The 14,011-nt window shown below is 34.6% G+C and overlaps 1 protein-coding gene across 2 annotated transcripts in view; it reads right to left on the bottom strand.

Moving 5' to 3' along the window:
* LOC132701574 (serine protease easter-like) overlaps nucleotides 1–14,011 on the bottom strand; it is a 33,370-nt gene that overhangs the window by 2,724 nt on the left and 16,635 nt on the right. For both annotated transcript variants that reach the window (XM_060669643.1, XM_060669650.1), the window contains 3 exons: nucleotides 4,861–4,989; nucleotides 4,658–4,766; nucleotides 1,921–2,120 (listed from right to left, as the gene is read on the bottom strand). In XM_060669643.1, the coding sequence (XP_060525626.1) occupies nucleotides 1,921–2,120; nucleotides 4,658–4,766; nucleotides 4,861–4,989 (438 nt within the window). The remainder of the gene's footprint in view (nucleotides 1–1,920; nucleotides 2,121–4,657; nucleotides 4,767–4,860; nucleotides 4,990–14,011) is intronic.

Raw genomic sequence — 14,011 nt, 5'->3', positions numbered from 1 at the left:
TACGTAGCACCTTTCACAAAGGCTGCATCATTAAATTGTAATTTGAATTTTTCGAAATCATCTCCTTTTGCCTCCTTAAGCTACCGTAGGTATGGTCTGTTCATAGATATAAGAAAGTAACCAATTGCTTTTGAATGGGATTATCCAAGGGCGGCCATTAACATACAATGCAACAAGATTATTACCTAAAGTTTCGGAATTTAAATTCAGGTAAAATTGTGGTCCTTAAAAGAAAATAATGTTATACCTATCTGTGTTTAACATTCTTTGGTTTGGTATACTACTTAGTTTAAGTTTATTAGTAATCATTCTTATTTCGTGTGTTGAACCATGTGCGAATTATGCAAAATATGTGCGAGTCTAGTGTATCTCAGGAGATGCTCCCGCCCAAATATAGAAAACACTATTCAATTGAGACTAAGGAAGCTATAAACAATATTTATTTGACTCTCATTGAACGTGGTGCCAGCAAGCAAGCATCTTTAGAAGAGACGGCCACATTGACGAAAATTCCAACATCAACTGTATGGAAAATTGGGAATAATCCCATTTAAGCGAGGAAAAAAAGAAGCGATGCTGACATTTTCTCGAGTGCAGATGAAAGTGATCAAGATACAAATTTACCAGTTATACGAGGAACAAAGCGTGCCTATATTAGATATCTTCAATAGGAGGCTTGAAAAAGATGAAACCGGTGTTAAATGTGGCAGCACTACCTTATGGAAGTGTATTGAACACATGGATTTTAGATTTAAAAAAATTGACAAAAGGCAAGTTTTAATGGAATCTTGTAGAATTCGGAAATGGTGACTGGAATATCTAGAAAAAATTAGGATTTACAGAGAACAACAAAGGTCAATTATTTACTTGTATGAAACCTGGTTCGACACTTATGATACCCTGGAAAAGGGTTGGGTTGACTCAACTGATAAGTGTAAAACAAACGCGCCATCAAAAAGAGGTAAAAGAATAACTATTGTGCATGCTGACTTTAAAGATGGTTGGATTCCAAGTGAACTTTCTCTGTCTGCGAAAAATATTAAAGATTCTTCTCTGGATTACCATGAAGACACCACCGCTGATTTATTTGAAAATTGGCTTAAACACAAACTAGTTCCAAACATTCCTCCTAAAAGCGTAATTGTATTGGACAATGCAAGTTATCACAGTAGACAGTTGACTAAAACCCCTTCCTCATGTGACACAAAAGCAGCAATCCAAAATTACATGTATAATAACGACATTTATTTTCACGAAGACTATACCAAAAAGCAATTAATTGAGGTTCTACAAAGCTTGAACTTACAAAAGGAATACGTCTGTGATAATTATGCAAAAAATCTAGGGCATACAGTTTTAAGGCTTCCACCTTACCACTGCATATTTAATTCCATTGAACATGTTTGGCACCAACTGAAATCTGCCATTCGTCGTAACAATGTTTTTCCCCGTGTTAATTCCAATGTCCTCAAACTTATAGAAACGGAAGTTTTTAACATCCCTCCACAAAGTTGGGCAAATTTTGTTAAACATATAGAAAAAGCAGAACAATCGTATATCCATATTGCAAATAATATAGAACAAATAATAATTATAACAGGTGATGATAGCGATAGTGATACTGATATATTATGTGAATAATTTTAAGTCATTTAAGTAGGTAATAAAAATAATTTGTAATTTTATTTTAGATTTAAACATAAATACATACATAAATAAATAAATATTGTTTAGTATCTTTCCTAACATAACCCAAAATAATTAACTTCTAAGCAACGTACGGACTTGTTCCGCCATATTTCATTCTTACAGCTTGCCCGGGACTTTCTTTAATTCGTATTAATTAGTCACTTTCTTTTATCTATGAACAAACTTTCTGACATTTGCACTTATCCCATCCCATGTACGCAACATTCCTACCTGTAACAGTTATTTCCCGTGCCAACCGAAGCAAACCAATGTCGTGGTATTGGTTCAGGTCGAACGGATTGTATTGTTCGTGGGCTACCCATTCTTGAACGGGTACATCTATAGCTGGTGGGGCGCACTGTTCTCCTAACAGGCTCGGAATACAGTCGATGTCCGTATCTGTATCGTATTCGCCCAGCCTGACGCTTATTCTAGAAATTAAATGCTTTTAACCTTTCCCTCAATTATTTTCCCATTTAGGTAGTAAAGGAAATAGGAATAAGGCTGAAAATAGACTAAAATTGCCAATTCTTCAAAGAAACTTCCACAGGCTTCTGGATTCCTCCTGCGTCTGTTGCTGATAAATCAAACTTGCCGACGAACTTTTCTTTCATTCTACCCTGTAGTTGCTTATATATTGTTTGAAGAGAGCGGAGCTAAAGGAGGGACATGAACGTTGTCGCGGATGACAGATTCCCATGTTGGTGAATGATAAATACCTGAGTCGCGGATAAGACTATTATATATTAAATTATTTAGTATATTATATATTTCTATGGATCCTAGGATTTTTCTTTGGTAAAAGAATAACATTTATTGTGTTTGGCAACTGCTGATGTTAATATTTTTTGTTCTGTCTCTCCAAATTATTCTTTGCCACATATGCATGCAGTGCTGGTACCTCAAATCTAATTTTTATGAGAGTTTTGTACAATTAATAAATCTGGTTTGAACGTTATATTTCTTAAGAACTTTGATATGTAGTCAACGATGTAAGGAAGGACCACAGTGGTAAGTGTAGAGTTGCTTTCGGTTTTATTGTATTTGGAAGGTTGCGGCGAAGTGTGTGGAAAGTAATGTGGAAGTTATTAGGCCAAATAACTAAAGTATCATCAACGTAGCGTTTCCATAATTTTGGTTTAAATGGAAGGTTTCGAGGGCTTTCTTCTCAAATTTAACTTTTCCGTTGGAGATGCCAACATTCCATGCATGGCAAAGAATATATTGGAGAGAAAGGACGACAAATTTGAACTAGGTTAAAAGAACATCAAATTGTCTTAAGACTACGACAAACAAAATTCATCAGCAGTTGGCGAACACAATCATGAAACCGGACATAAAATCTTATTCAATAAAATTAAAATTCTTGCATGTAATCAATTTTTCTACCAAAGAAAAATCCATGAATCCACAGAAATCTATAAGCAACCTCAAACTCTTGACGGGAACCTTCGGCACTGCACTAACACACAATAACGCGTTTTACCACAAACCGAAACTCAATTTTACGTAGTCGACGCGCGTTTCGCCAACCAAGTTGGCATCTTCAGGAGAAGATTAAAACTAAACTTAATAGAACAAATGCTCCCTATATATATATACATATCGGGAAGTGGGAGAGGGAATTACGCACTGCTCACGCAACCAATCAGCGCGTATAATGGGCTAAATGGGATTGGACCTCTGTCCTTGTTCAGTGCCTGATTCCCTCTCTTAACAATTTCTAAGCTTTCGTAGGCATCTAATTTTTGACTATTATTTACATGTTTAATAAATTTTAAATTACTTATAACTACCTTATGATTATTGTGTAACATATGTTCGGCTACACTTGATTTTTCTAATCTACCAAATTTTAAATGTGTTAAGTGTTCCTTAAATCTAACATTAACTGATCTTTTGGTTTGCCCTACATATGACTTGTCACATTCGTTACAACATATTTCATAAATTCCCGACTTTTCAAGGGTATCTAGTTTATCCTTGGGATTACCCAAGAGATTTTTTAATTTTGATCCGGACTGATAGACCCTTCGAAGACCTGCGGCCCTGAAGACTCTATCAAGTCCACTTGTATATTGGGGAGAGAAAGGAATTGAGACTACTTTTAAATTTTGCTTATCAGCTTGAAAAGTCGTTGATTTTTGAAGTTTGTGTTTAAATCTAAATTTCCTAATTAACTTATCGATAAAACTATCTTCATAGTCATTGATTCTAGCCACCTTTTTTATAAGGCTTCTTTCCACCTCAAACCATTCTTGATTTAAAGGAAATGTGACAAGTCAATGGACTAGTAAATTAAAACTTGCCATTTTATGTTGAAAAGCATGGTTAGAATCATTGGTTTTAAATTTCCAAGTTCTGCAACCAACCACTTTGAAATATTATATGTTGGAGAACATCAAAAAGAAAGGTTTTCTGTAAAAAACTCGCAAGAGTTTATTGGTAAAATCAAAGACGTAAAGCTAAATGAACATGAACTTTTAATATCTTTTGATGTTTTCTCATTATTTCCAAGCGTTCCTATACCAGAAACTTTGGAATACCTCAGGAAATTACTCGAATATAATAACTAAAGTAAAGACATAATTGAAGAGCTAAAAAATAGGGAGGAACACCTACCTGTTGAAGCCAAATCTGGCACACAAGGATGTTTGGATTTGGGAAAGAATCTGCGGGAGTAGGGATTAAGTCATTTTGAAGAAATAGTAGATTTTGATCGAAGAAATGAGATAAAATATTTTTTTTATTTTGTGGATGTTGTGTATCATTTTCCCTCATCTATCGGGGATTATTTGTACTGCAATTTTGTTTGTTTATCGTATCGTTTAAACAAAATGGTAGCTTCATCAGTGTCTGATGATGGAAAAATGTATTTTTAAACGTTCCATATTTTGGCCGTTCACTCTCTAATGGAATATTTAGGAAAGGGTGAAAAAGTTAAAGCAAATTCCATAATTAGACTTACACTTTCCAATCTTTAGGCAAATCTTTTCCCTTGAGACAATGTGCCGCTGTCAGTACATACTTCCGGTTTATCAATGCGCCGCCGCAGTTGAAATCCGACTGGCCGTCAGCTAAAATTAACAAACGTCACCCTCATAAAAATTTGATACTTTTTAACTAAAAATGATAGTGGAGCAAAATGGAGAAAAACGTATTTTTACCTACGTCTTTGATATTCAATTAGAGCCATCCAAGGGAAATCGTCCAGTTTCGCCTTGGAGCCCCCGTAGATCTTATCATCTGTAGACAGGCCGCATTCGTTTGTCGTGGGTAGCAGACTGGACGATACTGGACCTGAGTGCATTCAAAAATAATTTAATTTAGTAATTAATTTAACAATTATAGAAGCTTATCAGGGGAGCAATAACCAAAAATGAAAAAATGTGATGGGATGAGAGAATGAGATATTTCTACAAATTCGAATAAATATTATAAAGTCTGTTCCTAGATATAAGAAAGTGACTAACTGATACGAATTAAGGAAAGACCCGGGCAAACTGTAAGAATTAAATATGGCCGAACAGGTCCGTACTTTGCTTAGAATTTAATTATTTGGGGTTTTGTTAGGACAGATACTAAACAATATTTATTAATTTATATATGTATTTATTAATTATTTTTATTACTTCCTTAAATTACTTAAAATTATTCACATAATATATCAGTATAACTACCGCTATCACCGCCTGTTTTAATTATTATTTGTTCTATATTATTTGCAATATGGATACACGATTGTTCTGCTTTTTCTATATGTTTAACAGAATTTGCCCAACTTTGTGGGGGGATGTTAAAAACTTCGGTTTCTATAAGTTTGAGTACATTGGAGTTAACGCGGGGAAAAATATTGTTACGACGAATGGCAGATTTCAGTTAGTGCCAAAACATGTTCAATGGGATTAAATATACAGTTCTACAAAACTGTATGCCCTAGATTTTTTGCATAATTAACACAGACGTAGGTTCAAGTTTTGTAGAACCTCAATTAATTTCTTTTTGTTATAATCTTCGTGAAAATAAATGTCGTTATTATACATGTAGTTTTGGATTGTTGCTTTTGTGTTACATGAGGAAGCAGTTTTAGTCAACTGTCTACTGTGATAACTTGCATTGTCCATTACAATGACGCTATAACGAGGAATGATTGAAACTAGTTTTTAAACCAACTTTCAAATAAATCAGCGGTGGTGTCTTCATGGTAATCCAGAAAAGAATCTTTAATATTTTTCGCAGACAGAGAAAGTCCATTTGGAATCCAACCATCTTTAGAGTCAGCATGCAAAATAGTTATTCTTTTACCTGTTTTTGATGGCGCGTTTGTTTTACACTTATTAGTTGAGTCCGGGGTATCATAAGTGTCGAACCAGGTTTCATCCAAGTAAATAAATGGCCTTTGTTGTTCTCTGTAAATTCTATTTTATCCTAGATATTCCAATCGCCATTTCCGAATTCTAAAAGATTCTATTAAAACTTGCCTTTTGTCAATTTTTTAAAATCTAAACCCCATGTGTTGAATACACTTCCATAAGGTAGATGTGCCACATTTAACACCGGTTTCATCTTTTTCAAGCGTCCTAATTAAGATATCTAATGGAGGAACGCTTTGTTCCTCGTATAACTGTTCAATTTTACGCCGTATTATATCTTGATCACTTTCATCTACACTCATCGCTTCTTTTTTTCCTCGCTGAAATGGGATTATTAACAATTTTCCATACAGTTGATGTTGGAATTTTCGTCAATGTTGCCGTTTCTTCTAAAGATGCTTCCTTGCTAGCACCACGTTCAAATAAACATTGTTTGTAACTTCCTTAGTCTCAATAGAGTAGTGTTTTCTACATTTGGGTGGGAGCATCTCCTTAGATACACCAGACTCGCACATGTTTTGCATAATTCGCACACGATTCAACACACGCTGTATTAGACACGAAATGAGAATGATTACTAATAAACTTAAACTAAGTAGTATACCAAACCAAAGAATGTTAAACACTGGCAGGTATAAAATTATTTTCTATTATGGACCACAATATTACCTGAATTTAAATTCCGAAACTTTAGGTAATAATCTTGTTACATTGTACATTAATGAACACCCTTGGATAATCCCATTCAAAAGCAATTGGTCACTTTCTTATATCTGTGAACAGACTATACCTAATTTATTATCTCAGACCAAAACAAATCCCAATAATCCTCGAAAACTATCATTTTTGGAAAACTTAAAACTTCATGATGATAATAATGATTCATACAAGTATTGATTATTTGTTGAATTTTTGTGTGGGGTTATTTATTAGTAGGAAAAGCCAAACAACAATTATGTCCTCTATTACATCTATAATTACACCCAAAACTCCAGCATACTCAATTATTTATAAGGGCAAGGAACGCGATTAAAACGAATTAGACTGCAATTAACTCAGCCACACGAAAAGACAACGTTTATCACTACCACATTCGTTGCTCTACCATGACATCGGTCTTAATTCGATGGCCCAAAACGATGTTACTATGGACCGCGATGTGGCCCAAAAAAAGACCGAATCTCTTCTATAAAGCAAGAGCTTTGTTTAATATATTCACCACGTTCATGTTGGTGACTGCGATGACCGTGCAAGTACTACACTGTCGACACGATTTTGTGAAGATGTCTAAAAGCCTTTACGTCCACATTACCGTGTTGGCTTCTTTGGCTAAACTATTGGTGTTCGTGATGAGAAAAAACGAGTTTCTTGAATGCCTAACGATTCTAGATGGTGAATATTTTAGCAGAAGTTGTGAAAAGAATCAGCAAATAGTTCAAAAGTCGGTAGAGCACGTTAAATGGACCATGAAGTTTTTTGGCCTCAACGTTCTATGTTCTGTCGTAATCCGATCGGTTTATCCAAGTTCGTAAGCACCGAGCAATTGTTCGCATCGAAGATTCAATTCTAGATTCTTCCAGTCATCGATGGTAGCACCTTGCCGCTTGAGTTTCCATACTTCAACGATGGACCGTTTCGATATCCTTTCTATATTTTCGAAACGGTCAGTCTGGTTCTCGTAGGATGTAACAACGTCGCGATGGATCTACTAATTTTCGGTATGATTCACACGGCTTCCGCGCAGCTAAAGGTGCTGAATAGCGATCTCGAAAATTTAAACGTAGTTGGAGACGGGGCAAACGACATCCACGTAGCCAGACGGTTAAACAGTTTTTGCCAGCGTTATGTTGTTATTGAAGAGTAAGTCAGTCAGTCGGTCAGGCAAAAACGGCACCATTAATCCATCCATAACTTTTTTGTCCCCACTCTGAAGAAAAATTTTTTTTATCAATATAGTCTTTATTTTTTGGTCAGACATATCATCAAGTACAGACTAAGTTTAATTCTGATGCTATGAGGCTTATATACAAGGCAACAGCGTGCACCCAAGACCAAGTCAGGTGCAGTCAAACACGAGGTTCACCAATCCAAGGAACTAGAGCACGATGCATGATAGATCCCAAATCATATAACCGTATACGGAAGAAATTGTGATGAAATAAAAAGCAGGCTTAGGTGGAAGATCACATATTCTACAAGACCGATAGAGCTTCCGTCAAAATTGGAGAAAGGCTTCGGATAGAACAAAAAAACTCAAATTTTTGAAAATAACAGTCCGAATGAACAAACACCAACAAAAAGATGAAGCTTACAATAACATATCTATCTTTGAGGAACCTTTCCAATATTGAGCAATGGACTTTACTTGGCCCTTGCTCCTCGAAAGACATCAATGTTAGGAATTATAAGCTCTATAGAGACCGTTACTACGGGAAGGACCCGAAACAGATGAACTGCGATGGAAAGTTTTTAAGAGAAGAATAAGAATGACGAATTTGAGCAAACGTCATCAATCAGAGACTAACAGTACAACAAAATCGAGGAGATAAATTCTAAATACAGAATACTTTCTAGTGATTCAACTAGGACGATTAAAGGAAGTATCTATCGAGCACTGTAGAAATCGAGACGCTTTATTCTTATTATAACTTCGTTAACACCGTATTATAAAACAGCAGCACATCTTTATGAACTCCCGAAAATCCTCAAAGATAATGTACTACTCAACGTGTCACCTGTTCCAGGGATTCCTCAACCAGCATCTTAAGTAGATTTGTCCTTTACCTTGTCCAATTACTTGTAGGAAATACTTCTTCATTTGTAAATAACTCCAGACATTTGGCCGATATTTTAGGTAATGTAAAATTATGACCTTCCGACAAATTTGATAGCTTGAACGTGGAATGTTTATGCATCAATGTGCCCTCGGAGGAATGGTTAGACATTGTCGAAGCCAGATTGAGGAATGATACAATACTTTCATTCACAACTCTGCAGTCGATAGTGCTGTCTGTATAATTCATACTTTCAAGTCAAAGATAAGTATAATCGCCTACCGATCGATTCCCCTCTCTCACGGTGGTGGTTAATATGTACATGGAATAGGGTCTGGCTTTGATATGTTGACAATACCTTCATCATTTGGAATGGAACCTCTAAGCAGCTAGATTATTTTCCCAATAATCTTAAATCTTTGCAACCATCTACTAAATTTCCCGTTAAGAAACAGAACGGCTCTATCGGCACCTTTGTATATAGGAAACCTACACATACCGGATAGTATTTACATTTTGAATCTAACCGGAGCAATCTAGCTAAGAACCATCCAAACACTCTTCGAAAAAGCACTATGCAGTGACGATTCGATGAAGAATTAATCAGTAATATCTAAGGATTTGTTTCATAATGGCCACACTGAAAACAATCTCATACGTGAAGGGAAAGTAAAGACTGTATTCAAGCCTGGGACGACATTAAAGAGCATACTTCCAAGAACAAAGTCAGAAACATCTATTTCGTGGAAATACCTACAATATAGCAGCCTTTAATATAGCTCGCTAGTATATAAGCGTATATAAGAATTAAAATTAGTCTGCACAATTTCTCGTCTCTTAGTATTTATACTAAATCATTGTCGACCTTCAAGAATAAACTATAGGAGGTGCAGAAAATAGAGAATCACCATTTTGTGATTTCTATAGGGATACTACTTGAATGAGTCTGAAAAAAATCTTTTTTCCCGTTATGTTCCTTTGACGTTCTTTTGTGACTTTCTGTTCAACTATTTCGGAAACATCGTTATCACCATTCTCTGCTAGGTACGTACAAAAGTTCCAAGGCGTCTTTGCTTGGGGCATATTCGTCGCAATGGCCGGAAGTGTACTGGCCATCTGCAATTCCGGATCACTTCTGCTGGACGTACGTTGTGTACATTATATAGGGTAAACATTATCCCAAAATAAAATCTAAACGGAATTTCATTTTAGATGGACATCATCACGAGCGGATTTTTATCCGTAGCAAGTTACACCTTCGCCATTCTCGTGCAGGTCGCTCTGTATTCTTGGTACGGTGACGTTTTAATAGAGCAAGTTAGTATTATTCCGGATCTGTTTTGTAGCATTGGAACATTCTGTTTTTAGAGTTTACGCGTTAGAACGTCGTGTTACATGGCCTGTTGGTACCGGTTCAAACCCAAAACAAGGAAAACCTTGTGCTTACTCATGGAAAGAGCCAAAAAACCACTGAATGTGTGCGCATTTAAATTGATCTATTTGAACTTCAACACCTTTATCGCAGTGAGTGAGAGAATAATGCATTTGATTTTTGGACTCCTGTTAATTATTGTCAAGTGTAGTGGACGTTAAAAACCTTCAGTCAAAAGTGTTAGTTTTTAGGTGGGCAAGAATTTTAACATCAATTACTCATTCATTCTTAAAGACTGGTTATTCATTTGCATAAAAATTTAAAGTGTGTACTTCTTTATACTAATTCTAACAAATTTGTATTATATTCTCTTTTATACGGTGTGTCCTATTTCTGATAACTTTTAGATTCATGGTAAATTTTAAAATTTAACATTCGTAGTTTGTGGTTCGGTTTTTGCGTTAACTTATTGGAAAGGTGAAAACTGTTCCAGATAGGTTTTTCTACGTAGAATCCAGTGGCACAGTGGTGGGATAAAAAGTTTTCTGACCAAGAAAAACAATGTTTTTTTTTACTTATTTTTTCAACATAATCTCCATCAAGGCTAATACCTCATTACGGTGGTTTAATCAGGTTATACCAGTTTTAAACGTAGATTCGTCAAGCACAACTTCTTCGTTGCTCTTAAATCTTTACCGGCAAGCCATTTTTTGAGGATGAAACTAATAATAGTCGCTGGGGCTAAGTGTGGAGAGTAGGGCTGCTGCGGCTTCAATTCAAACTTCAATTAGTGGATTTTGGACATGGCAACAATCGACTATTGCGCTGATGCGTTGTCGTGATGAAACAAAATTTTTTTCTTCGACAAATGAGGTCGTTTAATTTGCACCTCGTGCTTCGAACGTTGCAATAACTCTGTGTAGCATTGACTAGTGATAGTATTATCCCTTTCAAGGTATATAATTCCTCTCGCATCAAAAAAAAAGTAGCCATGATTGCCGATAAAATTGTTTTTGCGTTCTTTGAAGTTGATTCCCCTTCTGGAACCCACTGTTTTGTTAAAGTTTTAACCTCGACAGTCCCTCCTGAGCGAGGCTCGTCAGAGGTGCTCACATGACCCATTTTAAATTCAGAAACCCACTGCTTAATAATTGAATATAATGGGGAGAAGTTTGCTAGTTTTGAATCCATCTCTTCTTTAATTTGTTTTCGTGCAAAATCTCTCAAATAGATTTAATGACACCACGTTTTTTCAATTTTTACATTTTCACGGAAACAACAGAAGCGTCTCGCCCAATGTGGAAGTAGCGATTTGGCTAAAGCTATGCATACAAAGTCTGTAGGACGCTGCTCCAAAAGTGTACCTAGTGGCGCCACCTCTTGGTCATGTCGGAAACTTTTTACCCCACCCTCGTATACAGTGTGCTAAAAGTTGGCGCATCTTCCATGAGCATATTAGGTACACTTAAAATATTTGCATGTCAAACAGTATACAAGGTCAGACAAAAAATATAAAAACGGCTCTAGAGTAAAGTACAATTATTTCCAAAAACTAATACAATATATAATGACAGTTTATATATATTTTTTTTAAGTAGCCAAACCAAGGCTAATTATAATAGGAATAAGAAATCGTCATTTAAATAACAAAATGCTTATTTTTAGTTTTTGATAGAAAACTGTATAAATTAATCCTAATTGCTTGATTAATAAGAAATTTTGGTTTCTTCAACACAGTTAACGTTATCTAAGAAAGCAGAGTTAGTTTTAATGTGTGGAGCTAATTATATACCAGTGTGTGAAGCAGCAAATGTCTTCAATGGACGACGTTCAGATATACAAAATGTATATAATGAAGAAAATCAACCTAAAGTACTTGAAGTACCAGAAGGTCCATCCAAAAAATTCGGGCTATATGGATATCAAAAAAAGTCCTGTTATGCAGATTCTCAAAAAAAGTGACATGCTTATAAACCAAAATTTATTTGTGCTTTTCAAACACGAGACTATGATTTTCGGTATGAAATTCGTGGTGCGGTATTACTAACTAGAAATTAATAGGGGCGTCTTTCTTTTGCCAAAATTTAAATGAAGATACCAAAATGAAATATCTGAATTTTTAGGACAATTTGTGTTTAGCAGAACGCTAGAAACTATAATGTGTGCATGATGGATGTCCTGCGCATTCTTCTAGAATTGTTGCGAATGGTTAAATAGAGAATTTAGAAGTATTGATCCACTGTGGCCTCCCCGTTCACCAGATATCAAACTATTAGATTTTCTCCTATGGGGACATTTGAAACAAAAAGTTTATAGGTATCGAGTATTTAATAATCTGGAACAACTTACAAATTCAATAAGAAATATTACACCAAATGTACTGAGCCCAACCGGTTTTTATGGTAGTACAATAGTATGCATCGAACTAGAAGTTGGGAATATGGAAACATTTAGATAATTTATTTTTAATTATTTTATTTTAAGTATTTATTATTTTGTTATATTTATATATAATGTGTTATTTTTCCTATTTTGTTAAATTGTGTAGTTATACATTGGTTGGTTAAGACTGAAATTTATTTTAATAAGTTTTTTATGGTATGGTGGATTTTTGTAATAATAATTATTTAAAATCAAAATTTTGCTATTAAATGACGATTTCTAATATGCCTATTATAACTAGCAATGCTTGGCTACTTATAAAGATTTTTTGTAAATTTTTAAGTGTTATTAAATATCGTTGTAATAAACGTAAAATTTGTATTTCGGTAAGCAATTAAACATTTTAGTGAATTATACAAACAAAATGGAATTGGAACAAACCTTTACTAAATTCATTTAATCTTAAATAATTTGCGATGGAACTGAAAATTATTGAAGAAAAAAACGGAAATTGTTTTTTTTGCCTTGGTAAATTTTAAAATTAAAGCATAATTTATTGTAAGCAATAATTAATTCTCAGCAACTGCGCAATTTTTGAATTTTTTGGGCTAAGTTGCTGCGTGCCTTGCAAATATTTTAAGTACTCCTAATATGATTGTGAAACATGCATCAATTTTTGGAAATGTATTTTAGTTGTGCATTTAGTAAAAAAAAATGTTGCACACTAAAATGACCACATTGTACCTCTAACACAAAACAGATATTTAATATACAAAGCACAAATATTAAATTTAAATGGTTGGGACAGTATAGATTTTCTTAACATAAATTAAATAATTAATTACAAACATTAAATCACCTGTCAGAAAGTCTAACTTTTCATAACTACCATATATTTTCATAGTCTACCTAGAAAAAAGACATCTACGCTTTCTATTTCAAATAGATCCTGTGTTACATATTTTTGGTAAGCTCATAACAAGCCCAATAAAAATATTAACAGACTTACAAGGTAATTTTATTTAAAAAAACTCGAGTTTCCCGGACAGTTTTCAAATTTTCGATAGCCTAACGCATTCAACGCATACAAAGCGTCTGAAAAAAAATGCAAAATCAGTATCTAACATCCGTAGACTCTGCATACACTTGGTAATGGATTATGGTACAACTTCCCGAAACATTGTATAATTTAAAATAAAAAAAGACAATTTCTTATTATTTCTAGCGAATCATTGTCTTCCATCTTCAAGCAAAAGTAGCAAAAACCATCAAAAATGAGACACTGTATTTTATGAGGTTTTTATAAAATGGTAATAATAATTACAGTAACTTTTCAGATTTTGAAGTGGTCGTATTCGTATTTCACGGTGCTTAGAAAACGATCTGGCAGCTACTAGAAATGCAACGCAATCATTCAGAAG

The sequence above is a fragment of the Cylas formicarius genome, unplaced genomic scaffold (genome assembly GCF_029955315.1).
Source record: "Cylas formicarius isolate icCylForm1 unplaced genomic scaffold, icCylForm1.1 PGA_scaffold_10__41_contigs__length_53128322, whole genome shotgun sequence".
NCBI classification, from domain to species: domain Eukaryota; kingdom Metazoa; phylum Arthropoda; class Insecta; order Coleoptera; family Brentidae; genus Cylas; species Cylas formicarius.
This window is presented reverse-complemented; position numbering and strand designations above follow the sequence as displayed.